General features: G+C 46.5%; 1 protein-coding gene across 1 annotated transcript; it reads right to left on the reverse strand.

The window, feature by feature from the left end:
• Window positions 1-10,663: 10,663 nt before the first annotated feature.
• On the reverse strand, window positions 10,664-14,144 carry LOC147882675 (BTB/POZ domain-containing protein At1g63850-like). Its single transcript, XM_087400583.1, has 2 exons — window positions 12,476-14,144; window positions 10,664-12,249 (listed from the first exon to the last, which is right to left on the reverse strand). The coding sequence occupies exons 1-2, from the start codon at window positions 13,535-13,537 to the stop codon at window positions 11,317-11,319; spliced, it is 1,995 nt and encodes a 664-aa protein (XP_087256709.1). The 5' UTR covers window positions 13,538-14,144; the 3' UTR covers window positions 10,664-11,316.
• Window positions 14,145-18,504: the final 4,360 nt, after the last annotated feature.

Below are 18,504 nucleotides of genomic sequence, written 5' to 3' on the forward strand. Positions count from 1 at the left end.
AAGATACTACGAGTAGCTCACTCTCTCCACCCTTCAAGCCTTGCATAGAGAAAAAGAACTCAAAGCCAAGGTGACCAGGATGAAATGCCAAGCCATCAAGGAAGCTAGAGCCCGTAACACTAAGCTCCAACAATGTAAGCAAATGTAAGCAAATGACATTACTTAAGGCAACAACTGAACAGATGCAACTAACGGATGAGCTAACAGTGGAGCCAGTCAGGTTGCTTGTTCAACTGCAAGTTATGCGCATGCGCATCAAAGCACTCGTAGATCTAGGAGCAAGCCACAATTTCATCTCCCGCAAGGTATGGGAAAAGCTACAAGTACCCCTAACCCTCACCGTCACTTCAGTAAGAGCTATAAACGGCCAACTCCTACAAACCTTGGGTTTTGTGAATTTAAGTTTAACGATTGTTCGCCAAGCAATGAACAACGGTTTTATGTTCTCCCCACAAAAGCAACTGACGAAAGATTATATTGGGAAGAACCTATGCACTGTCAAATCGACTAGCGCTCCTGGACTACTTCCCCCACAAATGGTGGCAGAATGGCGGTAGTCCCGCTATGTGGACCAAACCCTGCTCCTTCAGTTCCACCCTCGCCGGTCCACGACAATGAAGCTACACAAGAGGGCGGACTGGAAGCCCTAGCCACCTCCAACTCCCCAACAAAAGTCCCACCCCAAAGGGAGAAGAAAGGTAGCTGCAGTGGTAAACCGGTGCCATTGCCCGCTCCACCGTGCCCGCTCCACCGCCACTATCGTCCTCCACTTAGGAAGTTTGTGAATAGCAAGTACAAGAGGCTATCCTCTGTGCCCAACGTCACTTAAATCGGACCCAACACCCAGAGCAAGTCCAAGCAGCATAGAAGACCCCAGTCACACCAAGAACATCTCTTCTGAAACCATCCGTTACAAGAAGGAGACCACACCGCCAGCTTGCGCTTGGAGCCTCAAGCTCCAATCCACCTCATCCACCACCACATCACCCCAACAGCTCTATCAGCACCAAACACTTGGGCGGCCGAGGCAAGAAGGTCGCCTGGGTCCCAAAGACGAGGGTACAAGCTGCCAAGGTTTTGAAGGAAGCAACATAAGAACATGTGTCGTCCCGAGATATAGCACCACAAGAATCTACCAACGAACCGAATGCAGTAGGCCAACTCGAAATTATTGAATACGCACTATTACCACGAATAGTCTGACTCAACACAAATATCGCCAAGGGTAGCTAGGGAGCAACGCAAGGACTGACCCCTCCCCTGCGAGGTGTTATACAAGAACCTCCCTCTAAAGGCAAACCCTCGAAAGTAATTGCAATCGTACCACCTTCGACGGTACCAACCTACTCATGAAGGCAAGGGTCTGCGCCAAGGGCGGTCTCACAAGAACTCGCTTCCCCTAAGAAAACAGACCATGCCACAACAACTAATCCCAATGCCAATGTGCCTTTGGTGTCCAAGGTAAAACACATGCCAAACACTTACTCTACGTAGCTTTTAACATGCTATGCAACAGCATGGCATTCACCCACACCGCATTCCTTATAATCATCATGTCCAATTCTATGTGAGTTAGTACGGTACACATCTCACCCGATGCACCCGCAGCCCACAAGTCACTGGAGAACACGCACACACATCCACGATCAGCACGAGGTGATTAGGATCAGTACATCCATTTTTGCATTTGTTCACCATCTTGCACGCTGGCATCACAATCAGTCCCACACCACACAAACGCACTCTACTCACTCCCTCTCCCACTCACCTTCACATCCCCACCCTTATTTACTTCTCTACATAGTAAGTATCCCGCCGGTCATTGCTATAGACCCGCCGACCATCACCATCCCGGATCTCGTCACCCATCGTTTCCATAGAAGTATCACGTCGATCGTCATGATCCCGAATCACACCGATCGTCGCCAATGTCAGATCACACCCACTGTCGCCATCCCGTATCACGCCAGTCATGGCCTTTCTCACATCACACCGACCATCTCCATCATCTTACCCCGCCGACCGTCGCCATCCCGTATCACATCGATCACGACCTTTCTCACATCACACCGACCATCTCCATCGACTTACCCCACCATCAAAAGATCCCGCCGGCCATGGGGATGCAAAATCTATATAAACAGGCCTTATCCTGCTGGGTCGTCGCTATAGCAATTTCCCCTAGGCTCTTGTAAAATTTGCCCAAAATTCTCATAGCCTCCTGCCCTCTTCCACTGTCATCCAGAATAGCCTGTTTATGTCCTTCCGCTCTTCCTTGTCCACCGACTCCCTCATCACTCAACTACCATCACTCTTTCCAATGGATCCCGAACATGAATTTATTGAATTCAAAATGGAGTTGGGACTCTGCCCCCGCCCTATCCCATAGGCCACTGACCCCTCAGATTCCCAAAGCACTCCTTCTACGACAATCCATATGCCTTCTCAGTTCCCCATAGAAGATTTGCAAGGGGTCCAACAGATAGGCCACCCAGGAGGGTACAATAGCAGCTGGTACGCCCCCCTCAAGATCAAGAAAGTGCACCCCGGCTCCAACAATAGGCGAATACAAGGTCGTGCACTCGCAATCGCACTCACTACTTGGAGACGCATGGCTCCAAGAATTGGACATGTACGTTGTGCACTCGCGCTTCGCTTACAAGGGTCACAACTACACCCTCCACTACCATACAGCCGCAGCATATGTGACACTGAAGGAGTCAAGGGGTGGAGGATGCACTCAGAGTTGCTGGCTTGAGCAAAGTGGTAGACCGCCTCCCATTGGACATGAAGCTGGTGGCAGAATTCCTCCAGGCGTACAACAACAACACCAACATTGGTGTTCTGCGAGATGCAACAGGCACTCCCCACCACCACCAGATCAATCAGGATGTGGTACGTGCCGCCTTCAGCCTACCGATCATCAGCGAGAAGTACTCCACAAAGAAAAAGCTGGACGCCCTCAGCAAGGTCTGCCATTATGACCAACAAAAGAGCAAGGGCTGACTCCACTTCGCCGCCATTCACAAGCCGAAGGTGGAAAAATTGGCAAGAGCCTTGCAATGGCTCATGCAAGTCAAGCACTTGGACCACCTTCAGTCTATCGTGCCCAATATCCTGCTACGCCTGGTGAAGCCCCAGGATACAAATTGGGCAAACCACTTCTGCAGCCAAATTAGGGATGACCTCAAGACACACGAGGAAGTAATCAGCAACCCCATGCTGTGCATGCCGGTCCTCTACTACTTGTTGTAGCATCATCCACCGGTCGGCTTCAGGTTGGCCGAAAAATCCACCACAAGTCCAGCGCAGATAGAGCCCGAAGAGACAGAGGTCAAGCCCAAGCGAGTGAGGACAACGCCCAGCGACACTCCGACCGATCATGTGCAATCGGACCCAAGCTAGCTGCTCGCACAATATGAGGACCCTCAAATGCAAGAATTCATGAGCCAACAACTGCGACTCCAGCAGGTGGATTCTCAAAACAAGGGCAAACGGGTTCAAGGGGAGCCCATCCTCATCAAAGACCTCCAAGGTGACGAAACAAGCACCATTGACCTCCATCCAGGAGCCAATGCCACGTCGACCACTCTCGCTGCGCCCTATGTCTCGGTCTCCACAACCCCCCAAGAGACCACATCCTTCACCACCGGCACCTCTTCCTCTCCATGGGCAGGCCTAGCAGAGGCCCTACACTTTTGCAGCGCGCCCCAATATAGGGCACCATGTCAGTCAAGCAACTATCGAGTGTGGACCTGATGGAACAACGCCTATTTGAAGCCATGACAGCTCCCATAGGTCGCATGCACAATTTTGCAGAGGAGGCAGGAACAAGCCTCACAGCTGTCAGCTAGTCTCCTTTAGGCACAACTCTCTGCACACGACAGCCAATCCATAATGGTTGATGCCCAAGCCACGAGTCAAGCAGCCGTACAAAGAGCAGAGGAGTACCGTGTGAAAGGTGAAGAGCTCGAGCTAGCCCTTACAAAGCTCAAAGATGACCTCGTCCCACAAGCGAATCCCTAGTCCAAACTCTCATGGACCAGGTTGACAAGGCAGACTCTGGCCTGTGAACCATGTTGGAGTAGAAGGCGCAAGAAGAGGCGCAATACGCCAGAACATAGGAGCACCAGGAACGACAGATCCAATCTCTACAAGATCTCTTGGGCCAAGAACAGGCACTTACTGTGTCCCTCCAAGGATAGAATGAATGATAGTGCGGCGCTCCCGACCAATTAGAAGAGTCGAATTTGGAAGATCGGGAACAACAGCAGTTTCAGAAGTACAAGGAGGTCCCCGCACAGTTTGCCACATACACGCACCACGCACCATCCCCCAAACCCTCCAAATGCACTTCGACGCACTCCGTGCACAAAACCTCATCTTCCACTTAGACCTCACCGCTCCACTTCCTCCTAACACCCTCCAAATCATCCTCCCCTATAACCCCGACCACTGTCGCCCCATCCTAGCCATGTCATACTTCTTCTTAGATCTCCAACCCACTTCTCTCTCTCTCCTCTGCCCCTCCAACCTCCAAACTCTAGCCGCCCATCCCATCCTCCTCAATTTTTAGGCCTAGTGCTGAATTATCACAGAGCCCCTTAATTATCCTATTGACGATGAAGTGATGCAAATCGCAAAGCCTGAGGAACTCACGCCGTGGGTCTACAACCCCGAAAGTCTACAAGCAGACATTAATTGGATGTAGACCTACGGCTGAGCCTCTGCAATCCAATCCCAAGGGCACCTTGCGGCATTCCACTCCACCACCTACAACCCCCTCGGCATAATAATCATCTTCAACAGGGTGCTACAAGCTCTCCAAGACTCACTTGAGTCCTTGGTGAGCAATTTTGAAACAATTCATGTAGCATACCCCGAGGAAGTCACCGCTGTTGCCAATGCCTGCCATTTATAAGTTCATAAAAATTGCACCGCTTGTTGCTACTCACCATTCAAAAGTTAACCAAAGAGAAGCTCTGCTTGATCGCTAATAATGGGTGCCACCTGCTTGCACCTCTGTAGGTAAGTTTGCCCATTGGCCTAACCTCAGGGCCAGCACAAGGGCTTGACTCTCCCATCACATTGGTAATTTGTTCACTATACTTTTTAAATGATTATGTGGCTCTGGCTCAAGAGGACCAAGAGACTGGTGAAAACTTGTTTTAATGTTTTGAAGGATTTCTATCAAGTTTCTAGATCCGCGTGTAGTTGGGGTAAGACTTTTGCCCTCGGGATCAAGTTGAGGCTGAGACCTGCTTGGGCTAATTCACTTGGTGTTAATTGTGTGGGCAGAGGGAACATCATTTGGTGCCTTGGTATCCATGGGTGTTGGCCCTCACGCTGGCGTAGAGATATGAGTGATTCACACACAAGTTCAAAGAGAAATTATGAGGATGGAAGGGTATGGATCTAGGCTGGAATCCCAAAATTGTGGTTATAAAACATCCTCTTGGAAATGGGTAGGTGTACAAGGCCTCAATCAAGAACTTTCCAGAAGTCTCATTGAATCAGGATTGAAAGAATGATTAGGTGCTTTTTATGGATAGAAGAAGGGAGTACTCATTATATGTCGTGGGATGAATTGAAGTAAAGGTGCACTGGGTATACCCAGAGGTGTTGCCAAGTACTATGTAAACGGTTACCAAAGAAGATTCCCTGTGTATCTGTATGCCTAAGCAATACTCAGCATCTCCATTGTGAGTCAATTCAAATTCTAAAGCCAATTGTGTTATAATTTGAAGAAGAAAATCATAATTGGTAGAAGCAAGGAGGAGGTCATCTACATAAAGTCCTGCTGACAGAATGGATGCGCTTGAATCCCATATGACCGAGAAATTGGTTGGGGCATTGATACCAGACTCTTGGTGATTGTTTGAGTCCATAAAGACTCTTCATTAACAGGCGCTTGTATCCTTCCTTTTCATAGCCTTGCGGCTGCTTCCTGTAGACCCGCTGGGATTCCGTTAAGCCGCCGTTCAGGAAGGCCGTTTTAACATCCATCTGGTGAAGGACGAGGCCCTTTGCAGCACTGAGTGCACTGATTAGCCTCAGAGATTGCATCTTTACAACTGCAGCATAGGTCTCAGCGTAGTCGACACCGTCAACTTGAGAGAATCCTTGGGCGACCAACCAAGCTTTGTAGCGTGAGATGGATCCATCTGCCTTATATTTCTTTTTGAGTAGCCATTTAGATCCTATTATCCGTCGATGAGGAGGGGAATCTACCAGGATCCACGCTCGATTTTGGCACAATGAGTCGTATTCCTCATCCATGGCTTTCCGCCATAGGGGGGCCTCTTGAGAGTGTAATGCTTGAGTGAGAGGAACATGATCATCTGCGGATGTGACTGTAGAATCGGTTGTGGAATGGATTGTCGCCAGCGAGTATTCGGGGTCACGAAATCTTGGGCCGTATGTGCCATGGGTTGATCTAGTGGAACGCCGTTGTGAGGGGACTACCGGAGAATGCAAAAATTGTGGGGCTTCTTCTGTTGTTTCCTCAAAGGTATGAAAGGTCAGTGCATCATGTAAGTCGTCTATGGCATCTGACATTCCTTCTTCATTGGGCGGAAATAATGGTAGGCGACGGGGGTTGAGACCACGTTCAGGCGGCTTCAACTTAGTTGCATGGAGAGGATTGAATACTTGCGGTGTTGCAAGTGCTGTGGGTATCACTGGGGGTACCTGAGTGGAAATGTCGATGTGATCATAAGTGCTCTTCAACTTGTCCCAGATTGCTTTTGCTAATGTGAGCAAATGGACAAGTTGAATCTGGGTGTCGCCACAATGGAGAATGATGTTTGACCGAGCTTTAGAGTTAGCTAATTGCCAAGACTTGTGTAACTGGGGGAGTGCAACGCCTGGATCAACCGATGTGCCATCTACCACATCCCACAGTTCCGCACGAACTAGCAACATCTCCATCTTGATCGACCACAGTCTGTTGTGTGTTGGAAAGCTTCTCTATTTCGTACACCCGCTTGATAGTGCTACTAGAGGACGCCATCGAGAGAAGTAATCGAATGAAGGAACAGGAAGGTAATGTGGAAGGGGAAGGCTTGGTTATCTGATACCAAGTGAGAACTTGATGAAAGTGGAAAAGAGATGTGTGCACACAATGAATGTAGAGAAGAGATAGAGACGATGAGTGAAGAGAATTGAGACGAAGAGAAGATATATTATTGCATTGAGAATGGTCGTTCATATAGAACGAACGTTATTCAGTTACACCATAAGTAGTTCTGGAGGTGCGCATTACATAAGCGCGATTATTAGAGGTCCTAATAATAAGCGGAGTATTTGGATTAATACTTCTAACAAGGTTGTGGTCTGGCAGGATCTTGGCTAGTATGATTGTGTGCTCACATGTTTCCTCATGAAATTAACAGGTTCATATATTTTTCTTGGCGTGGTAAGAGCTTCAAAGCAAGCAGGCTCATACTCCTCTTAAAAGGTCGTGATGATAGTATATGGTGGAGTAGGGCAGTTGTGATTGATGGCAAACCCGCATCTTCCAAAAGAAGGGGGTTTGAAGGTGGGAACAGCTTTGGAATAAGTGGGTAGATGACTGAAACTGGGTTGAAGAGTTAGCATCAGTTTTTGCCTCACTATGTTGCTGGCTAGAGAGTGAGTCTATCCTTGAGGATTGGTCGACACAATATGTCATCTCGGAGGCCTAGAGAGGGAATCAGTGGGTGATTGGAAGTAGGGTGACACTGAGCAAGGCCACGGAAAAGGTCTTCTACAGGCAGCCAGGGGCTCAGGTCTTTCGTGTTGGCTTTGAATGCCAAGGAGAAGGGCAGCATTGTAGTCAAAGGAAAAGACTGCTGTGTATCTACTATCTAACACCACACCGTGCAGAGTAATTTTACTGTGCGGTATTATTGTGTAATACCGTGCGGTGTGGCTTGTGGTTGAAAGAAAGAATCTGAAGTCATGCCACGTAGGAAAGGTTAAGTAACTCTAATGGACGTTATGTCCGATGTGATTCGGCTGTGGAGTCTTTATGCCACTTGTTTAGGATCTGCCAATTGTAAGAGACATCTGACGAAGGATCGAAGGAGTTGTGACAAAGTCTGGCTTAATAATGGCCTTCTAAGGACCATGAGAAAGTCTGCCTTAATAATGGCCCAGTTGCAAGGGATGCCTAATAAAGGATTGAAGGAGCTGTGAGAAAGTCTGGCTTAATAATGGCCTTCTCATGTATTTACCGATGGCGAGCTATCTTCACAGGCGACCCTCAAGGTTTTACGTCTACAATGGCATCCCACATGGCCGCTTCTAAGGCTGGTGATCCCATGTGGCTGCTTCTAAGGCTGGTCTGTTTCTGGTGATGTGGGGAAGCAGGAATAAGTGTGTCTTTGGTAGAGAATAGACCTCATGTTCTTAGTGTTCTCAGAAGTGTGAAGTCCTTGCTGGTTGATTTCAGTGCAGTTCTTACGGAACTCAATTTGTGTCTAGTTTCAAACTCTTTAGTGTTAGCTCTGTTGTCGACAGTGTAGGCCACGGGCTGTTTTTCCACTTTCCAGTTAGCCCACTTTTGTAATGGTACTTTTTTGGGGTGCCTGCCGCAGTAATACAGGCCAATTTTTTTTTTTTTTCTTTCATTTAATAACAAGGTGAAGTAACTTCAGTGGGCCTGCCAGAGATGGTGGGCACAAATTGGAAGCCAGGAAGAAGAGGAGAGAGAGAGAGAGAGAGAGAAAGGGGGAGAAAAAGAAGGGGTGCAAATAGCAAGAAATAGAGAGTGGAAGGAGAGGACGCGTGGAATATGGAATTTCTTAAAAAGCCTACAAACTAATTTCGCTTCTCCAAGCAGGGCCATCGTTACTTAGGCTTCCAGTTGTTAAGTGGCAGGCCAAAAAACAATGAAGAGGAGGTGGTCCTACTCCTACCTCACGAGAGCACTAACATAGGCTAATTGCCATAAAATGCATTTTAGTTATCCCGTATGCAATATCTCATTGGAAATCTTGGATAATATCAACTTGCAGCAGTTGGGATTGAATGTGGTTTTGGACTGCAACTTTGGAATAATTGAGATCCTCGGATGAGTTTGATGTGATGTAGACACGATTTTGAAAGGTAATGGTCTTATGCACGGCATCTTCACAATCAAGATAAGGCACCTTACAGACCTGGAAAGAAATCTGTCGGCATTTCACCAACTAAGAGGAAGGTGGGTCATGCCATTGACTGGGAGCTGAGATCAAATCCAATTAATAAGACTCCATAACTCTCTACTTGGAGAAAGAGGATGTTACAGGAGAATATAATTGCTCTCCAAGACAAAGCATTGGTCTTTTCACATGTGCATTGAGAGATTATACAGAAGGTTGATCGCCAACTAAGAGGAAGGTGAGTCATGCCATTGACTGGGAGCTGAGATCAAATCCAATTAATAAGCCTCCATAACTCTCTACTTGGAGAAAGAAGATGTTACAGGAGAATATGATTGCTCTCCAAGACAAAGCATTGGTCTTTTCACATGTGCATTGAGAGATTATACAGAAGGTTGATGCAGCAAGTGTCATGCCCGCAGAGTAGTAATTTTGGTAACATTGCAAAGGATTGCTTGGATTACAACGGACTTTATGAAGCTTCGATGTGTAAATCAACAGCATTTGGCCACAAATAGGCTAGGGAGTTTTGGTATTGGTATCTATGAGCACTATGTCAAACCAGCTTATAACTGATGATCCATTCATTCAAGAAGACTGTTTTCCTGACCTTATTGTTGATGTACTCCCAAAGCTGGCTTGTCAAATTGCTCACTATCTGGAAATTCATCAGGAAGCACATGGCATTTGAGAGAAATGATTGTTCAATCCCAACAGCCCTGTTTTATCTGTGTACTGGGCAGTTCTGGTTTCATGATATTTCCCTTCTGGTTCCTACCTATATACACAGACTCTTATATGTTGAAGTTGCTTAGACTCACCCATTGTAAGACTATTAAGAGGGTCTGGAAAATTTTCTACGTGAAAAGGTGCCAGGTGCAGCCTTATACATTCTTGATGGCATGTGGGCACAGTGTGTGCTATAGATTTCACTGATGATCGCTAGTCACTAGCAAAGAATGGATGACAAAAGTGGCTACTGCAAAGTTCTTGCAGGGTTGGCAGAGATCTTAGAAGGTGCAATAAACGAATGATAGAAGAGTTAGGACGTTTTTGACAAGACGAGAATCAGACGTGGTGCAATTGGCAGGAAGCATCTCAGCAAGACTGCTATGAATGCTGGCAGAGACTATACTTACGAGCTGCAAGCTAAATTTGGTACATGGCAAATGCTTCTACATAAAATCACAATCGAGAAAACTGAGTGAAGGATATAATGGATTAAGAAAACAAGGCCATTTATGAGCTGGTATATGAAACTCTGGGATTAGCAAATCCCACGCTGGCCAATCACAATTCATTGCAATCGCTTAATTGCGGACGCATTATACCTGTTAGTTGTATTATGGGAATTTCCTTGTACATAGCATATTAAGCATAGATGTACTTCAAATAAAGGATACCCATAGTGAATTATGGTCAGCCAAACAACTTGCTAAGACATGAGATGTTGATGAGGATAAATAAAACGTTGAAAGCAAGTCCTCACAAAAAGAATGCAGACAAAATCAATATTGAAACTTGATATACATCCATTCAGAGAACATAATAGCCAAAAAGAACAAGAGACGCCTCTCTCTCTCTCTCTCTCTCTCTCTCTCTCTCTCTCTCTCTCTCTCTCTCGTGTTAGCATTACAAGAATGCCAAACACAAATCGACCTGGAAAAATTCATCCACATCTGAGGAGAGTAAATTCAGTCAGTTGAACCACCTAGAACAACTAGCTGATAGCCTGCAGCTTTTCCAATGGTCGCAAAAGTGAAGGCATACATTCGCACATATGACAGCTTTAAGATAATTTACATGTGAATGTCCATGTCTTGAATAGAAAACAGATGGATAGTGATTTGCAGCACCTTAAAGTTCATATTGTGAAGACTTCGATCCTGTGCCCAAGTTCAACTCAGTAGTCCAACCTTCATGAACCCCTCATAGGTAGTTTGACAGGATCAATTCAGCCACATCCCGTGGCATGTCACTGCATGCTGGCAAGATTGTTAACTGATGCATTTAGTTTTCAAGAAAGGCAGGGTTCTGACTTCTGAAGCATCATATCCCTTTATATAAAGCGTGAAGTTCGACTTCTACTCAACTCACATTGCAAAACTCTCATTACACATTGTATACGACAGGAAAATGTCCTTCACAGTTATACATTTTCTGAACCCAAATCTGTCAGGTGCAGAAATGGCTAATTATGTGACGGAACTAGTTCCACTGGAGATCGGACAAACGTTCTCCTCCACCAGATTTCAAATGCCCTTTGCAAGTTCGGGCAATCGTCTCCATTCTTTAAAAATCGATCAAACCATGTTATCATGATGGTCTGCTGCTGTTTAAGAGGTAGAGTTAAAATTGTCTGGCTGATGCCTTCCTCTACAACGTTCCTATCAAGCCCTTTACAAACCCTTTGCATCCATCCAAAATCATCAATCAGAGGCTGAAGCCAATTTTGCAGTAACATAAACCTTATCTCCTTTGGGGCCAAGACCTGGCCCTTACCGATTGCTATACACAACCTGGCAGTAAGACGGCTAACTTCATAGCGTCCAAACATGATTGGAATCTGCCCATGCAGGGTAGCAAGCTCAGTTTGAAAAGCCCACATTGTGATGAAATCATCTGCAATCTGCCGATCAATCAGAATATCCACCAGCCAATTCAGATTATCTGCCTGGCGTGTGATATGTGCCACTAGCACAGCACGGTCTTCAGTTAATCTGGCCATAACATCAGGATTTGATGCCTGGATGAAGAGCTGTAAGAGAGAGTCTAGACATCCATGACAACATTGATATATGCTATCTCTTTTCAAATCAAGAGAATCCATCCCTTGAGTTGCATTCTCTCTGAGCATCCTCGAAACTAAGCTCTTCATCTCTCGCCTTGCCTTTTCGTCAGTTCCCTTGGTGACCAGCTGCACAAGGTTAACCAAAATGTCTTCGGAGCCACCAGAATCCTCAGTCGACAGTCTTTTCAGCACTTCTCCAGCTCCTATGTTCTCTAGCCGCAGTTGAGAGAGTAACAAAGTCACCTTTTCCTCATCCTCTTCGAGCCAAGGTACTGCTTCAAGGTGTTCAAGACAAGATAACACACCTGGTTCGAAACAAATCGCAGCAGATACCTGCACAAACACATCGGGGATTAGCTGGACGATTTTGGTATGTGATTATCCAAAAAATTGCTACGCGTTGATACCATCAGATGAAGAACGATCAAATCAATCCTAAGAGATTGAAAAGATTCAGATGCACTTTCGGATTCACCGGCAAGCGACCCGGTTGCAATATTAACGGACAAGCCATTACATCCAAACAGAACCTATTAGCGTATGATCCGAGAATTTCTACCGTGAGAATTCCGAGCACCCGAGTGACGCTTTCTTTCAATAGCCTTCGTTTCACGTCCCGGCAATACATGAGCCTAAGAGTTTCCAAGTAAATTTCCACATCTTCACAGTCCGGAATTTCCATAAGGTGAGGAAGCTGGCCCTGCTGCTCAGACCACCGTGCGGACAGTTTCGAAGCAAAGAAGCGGCTGTGCGCTGCCAAAATTTGGCTATGGACGTTTACAGTAACAGACAAGCCCTCCTTGTTGCTCAGGGTGAGCCTCACATCGCTTGAAGCGAGGTCGTTGAACCGATTTCCGGGGCTTCCAGACAAGATTGTATCTCGTATCGAGAGATACTTGGCGTTGCGTTGAGCTTGATAATTCTGCAGGCCAGCCAAAGGTGTAACCTGCGTATCCTGTTCTTGCACCATCATTTCGAATAGTGTCGGAGATGTACTGCTTCGTTCCAGGGGAGGGGGAGACATATTAGGCAAACCCATGCTGGTGAGAGAGTTGAATTTTGGAGCAGGAGAGGAAGAATTGTCGATCGCAGGAGAAACTCGCCCTGGCGAGAGCCTGCCTCTGAAAGGCGAGCTGTTTCCTGACTTCTCGAAGCTGCCTGCGCCGATAAATCCTTGCTTGATGAGGGAAGCAATCTCGCCGGTCTTGAGAGCCTCTCCCGCTTTGTTAAGCTCTCCGGGCTTTCTTCGCTTGTCGAATTTGTTATTCAAGGTCTCGTGTTGATGATTGGCACTGTCTACAGATATAGGCCTCAAGACGTTATCTCCGTTTCTGTAATTCTCCTTCTCCTCAGGCTTGCGGGAATCCTTCTCTCCGGCACCGGAGAGCTTGTTGAAATCTTTGGACTCTGGAAGCTTATGAAGCTCTTTGGATTTGGGGCGGTCGGACGTAGCGTTGGAGGAGGCAGCCCGATGGGAGGGAGAGGGCGAAGGGGGCATTGCACGGCTGATGCAGCACCAGCGTCCCTCCACTCGGACGGTTTCAACAGACTTACGGAGACGGGAGCGAGCTCCCGGAGCTCCCGATGCTGCAGCACGTCTGGAGGGAGTAGCTACGGCCATGGAAGCTCCAAGGTGGGGGGGGAAGAGGAGGAAGAGGGGATTGAAATCGCCTGGTTTTATGAAGGAGAGGAGCTGTTGATGATGCTGCTGCTGCTGTTGATGATGCTGCTGTTGCTTTTGCTCTTGCTGCTGCTGCTCTTGCTCTTGCTGCTGCTCATCCTCTTCCCGATGCAGCAAGAGGAGGAGGAAGATGCAGGAGGGAGATGAAGAAGAAGCAGATTATATTCTTGGGCCATGAATTCTTCCTTTCTTGGCTGTTTGTGTGAGGCACGGCAGACAAAAGAGAGAGACAAACAGGGGAATTTGCTAGGGATCTTGAAGGGGAGAAACAGAGCTGTTTTCTAATAGGTTGTAAAAGAACAGAGCAAGCCTGAATGGCATGAATTTGTTGTTTACATCTGTGGGCGCTTCTCAGAGGTCCTTTTTGTAGATGGGTGATAAGCATTGAGCAACCAGAGCGGCAGTTAGGATGGACCAACTTACATGAGCAGAAGAGGGATTAACGAATGATCAATTGTACCAACTTACATGAGCAGAAAAGGGACTAAATAATTATCAATTTCACATCGGTGAGCAGTGACCCCTCTTGTAGAAATGGCAAATGAGAAGCCTGTAGTTGGGTAAAGAGACTATATATAAATGGCAAATGAGCAGTCTTGGGCTACTTCTGGGTAAAAGGACTTTGAAATCTCTGCTTGTTATATGAGGTAAAAGGGCAGTGAGCTTTGTCCTCCATGCTGTGAGTTTCTAGCTTTTGCAGGATAATGAGCACTCAGAGCAGCAGTTAATATGTACCTACATGAGAAGAGAAGGGACTGAATAATGATCAATTTCACCTTGGCGAGCTGTGCACTTGCTTAAGAGCTTCTGAACAGTTTCTGAGCTCTTTATAAATGTGTACACTGCATGGACCCATGGAGGCTTTCTGTGTATGAGCATCACAATTTACAGGCTTGACCTTTCTTCTTGCTGGATGTGTAAATGAGCATTGACCTTATGGATAATCAGCCCTCTGGACTCTGGAACTTTCCTTGAAGCCTTTTCTGAAAGTAAACATCCAAGTCTTGACCTTTGGGTAAATGAGCAGTGAGGTTTGTAACTTTGTTGTATAGATGGGTAATGAGCATATCCTCAGTGCTCACCCTATCTTGGAGAGCTCTCTTTAGTTGGTACTGGCAATTGACTTCTCTTGGAGGGCGTTCTAACTAGAAGCAGGGTAGACCGTGGTCACTGTGAGGTCGGCGTAGAACTGGCCAATGAGCGGTGTTGGGTTATCTGTATCTGGATAAAACTTAAAAGTTGAAAGTGGCAAATGAGCAGTCTTGAGCTATGTGTAGTTGGGTGAAATCTGAGGTTGTTATAGATGGGCGATGAGGTAAGCTTGAATAGCTTTTCCTGGATAAAGGAGTAATGAACTGCATAGAACTGGTCGTCTTTTTTTGGGTGGCAGGCAGGGCTTTAAATGTGCTGGCAGGATTGCAGAACAGCCAGATGGAGCTCTGTTGCCTCTGTAAACTGTGCATGTGCCATTCTCAACGGCCTGATTTTGACCCCCAGGCACCCCAAACAGTATACTACATAGTATACTGCATTCAAACGAAAAGTGACAACGTAAGTACCTGGCCTTTAAACCAAGGATAGCAGCAAGAAGTCTGCAGGACCAAGCCCTGCAGACAGACTGCAGATTAAACAATGAAAAAAATTCCAAAATTAGTCCCCTTCTCCAAGTTTCATATAACATCCCTTCCAAATTAGGCAATGCCAACTTCCAAGTTTAACTAACTGAACCTCTCGGACCTTGTGTCTCCTCCATCATAGCCTTGTAATCACAGGTTGTTATGATGTTCTTGTCCAGCCATACAATGTTGTGGTTTGCAACTATGGATTGGGCTAGCGCTGACCCTCCAGGCCACACAGGAACAATTACCTTTTCAAAAAGATATTGCCTCTTTTTGGAGCCAGCGTTCAGCTTGTACCCTCCAGGCCACACAGGAACAATTACCTTTTCAAAAAGATATTGCCTCTTTTTGGAGCCAGCGTTCAGCTTGTCAAAGTCGAAGATCAAACCTTTGGTTGCCTTAAGATGATGTTGTAGTCATCTAAAAGAGGTGTTCTAGCTTGGTTCCCTAGAGTATGTAGTGGTTCCAAAGGGCAATATCATGTTGATTTGCAAGTCGTGTGGCCTAAATAGTTTGCAACTAAAGGTACATTTTAGTGAGTGTGTGGCTTTGCCTTAAGGGTGTTTATAGACTACCCACCATGGGCAAGCCCACTCATCATGGAAGCAAGATTTCTTGACCATGTCCAACCCACGGCCAAGACTCATTCCATGCGCCATGGGTGGGTATGAACACCCTAATTATACCCAATCCTATATAATGTGAATTTATTATTTCCTTCCTTTTGTCCCCATTAATTTATATCATTAAAATAGACAAGAAAGTGGCGTGGGTAAGGCCCGTACAAACGAAAAAGTGGGGAGTCTATTTTGTCCTCCTTAAATGTAAGAAAACATCCGTGACATGCCGAGTTATATTAAGGAAAAGAAAATGCAAAAGGGCCAGAAAAACGGGCCAAGCCCCTATAACAGCAGAATAGAGACTTCCTTACAAAGGAAACTCAAAGGACTTTTGCTATCTCGACCAAACAGCCTCCTGCCAAGGAACGTAAATCCTGGTCAAGTCTAGTTATTTTTTGCTTGGAAAAACCTAGAAATCTATGGAAAATGTGTGAATTTAAAGGGTTTATGACCGCTCTTGAAGCCAGGACTGTACAATGGAAGCATGGATATAGGAGGTCATGATGCATCTAAGGAATAACCATGCTAGGGCTAGGACGTCCTGACTCCTGTTCACATTACCCATAAGACCTACAAATTAATCTCAGAGACTCACATGCGCCAAGGATTGTGCAATGTGACCTCAACTGAGTCAACCCTAAAGCTTTAAAGTCTCTCTTTTGGCTTGTTCTGTTGTGCAAACGACCTGATATTGATACAGAGTCTACATACTTTACTTAAATTCCCTGTTTAACTTTGTAACCGGAATCACCTGGTTTTGATACAGAGTCTACTTGCTTTACTAGCTTCTCTTGTTTAACTCTGTATTGGGACCTTATACACTGTTCTGTTGTCTTGACATTATCCCAGTCGTTTGGGTGCTCCGATTCTTCACGCGGGTTTTAGAATTTAGTTTCTGTCTGCAGATCGAATTCAGCCACTAAAAAGAATGGTTTTTGGTGTTGATCCTCACTTGAGTGAGGTACCGCATTGTCACACTACCGTTGGTCGTCGGACGTCCCCCTCCCAGGTTTAATTTCGTCCGTCCCGAACCGTGTCCTCTTCTGTGCACCAGGCGATTGGACGATAAGGGCGATGTGGTTCTTTGAACTTCTTTCTCTTCTGGAATCGTACCGAGTCCCGATGCGCTCCCGAAATTCCAATTCTCTCGAGGTTTGCCCCTTTCATTCACAATTTCACACGCCATGGCTTGATAATGTCCGACAGTTTACCCTGCTCCTGCGTCACGCCAACGCCGTTCTTTTATGGAATCTAGGCTCTCCCAGGCTCCAGCCCATCAAGTTCTCAAGCTACCCAACTCGAATAACACCCACGGGCCACGGCGAGCATCGATCGTATCGGGTGCCGGCCCCGAACGATGCAGCTGCGCAAATGATTGAATGAGGAGGGTCTTGCTGGATGATGGCATGATGCGATCCAATTCCTGAGTCGCGATCTACACAAGGCCCCAAAATTGCAGCATCAACTTCGTCACTCCCTGGGGCCTGAAGTCTCTACCTTTCTTGCATTTCCTCTATCATCTCAACAGACTAACTTACAGTCGCTTAGAGGGCGGCCACATGCATAGTGCTAGCTTGTTCAGAGGCTATCCAGTGTCTCCACTGCTCACAGGCAGATTGTTCAAATGGGCATCGGATGGCTCAAATGGGCCGCGCATGTGCTTGCCGATGGAGACTACACCCCGTTCAGTATCGGATGCTATCGGAATTAGCGTCACATGGTTCCCGGAAGTTCGTCGGACCTTGTCGGAGTTACGGGCACATGTTTAGATTGAAGTCCGAGCTGCCTCGTTCTACATTTTTATTGGTGGACGATGCCCACCTGCCTCTGAAGTCCGATTGCATCCGTCAGGCATCCAATTGCCTTCCCCGCCTGAACTCTGGTGGTGGGTGTGAGAGCAAAGAAGCTGCCACCTTCCAAAACATGCACGCTGGAGCACCCAAATGTTCATGATGGAGTTGAGGTTTTGGGGCCTCTAGTTTCAACATGGAGACAGGTTGCTTGCTCAATCTACCTCCATTCACAAGACTTGCATCCAAACCTCCATATACATTCGCAAACCTCCAAGCAACCATGCATGTGGCAGTGCTCTTACAACAAATTCTCATGTTTGGATATTCCTATGCGACTAAGAACACCCCAGGCATGTTACTAAAGTTCTCAAGCATTGCAGTGCTCAAGCTAGCATGGCAATAACAAGCCATGAAAGTTTCTTTGGAATTACATTAGAATTTTATAAGGCCCAAAGGGATTTTGCATAGCATTTCATCCAATAGCATGGAAGGCCAAAGTCTTCAAGCCAATCAAAATGCTTGGGCACTGTAATGCTCTAATAGCACGCCTACAAACATGATGTAGAGTTGGAAGAAAGAGGGCTGCTGTAGTACCAACCTACGTGGCACATGTCATCTTCGTTGCTTATGGGGCTAAAATAGCCCTACTAGCAGGTGTGGGGATGCGCTCTAAATAACCATAGGAAAGGGCTAATTGAAAGGGTGTTGTGTTCCCTCCTCCCTTCCAAACCATCCCACGTTATTACTATCAAGCACTAGGGATGAAAAAGTGGCTAAGTGGACAGGAAACCTCCTATATTCATGGTTTCCCTATATTTGTGCCTAACATTAATCCTAATGCCAAGACAATTTCTTACGCACTTGAAGTTTATACA

The sequence above is a fragment of the Dipteris shenzhenensis genome, chromosome 29 (assembly GCF_047967505.1).
Source record: "Dipteris shenzhenensis isolate YYH24624 ecotype China chromosome 29, Dip_SZ_1.0, whole genome shotgun sequence".
Lineage (NCBI taxonomy): Eukaryota > Viridiplantae > Streptophyta > Polypodiopsida > Gleicheniales > Dipteridaceae > Dipteris > Dipteris shenzhenensis.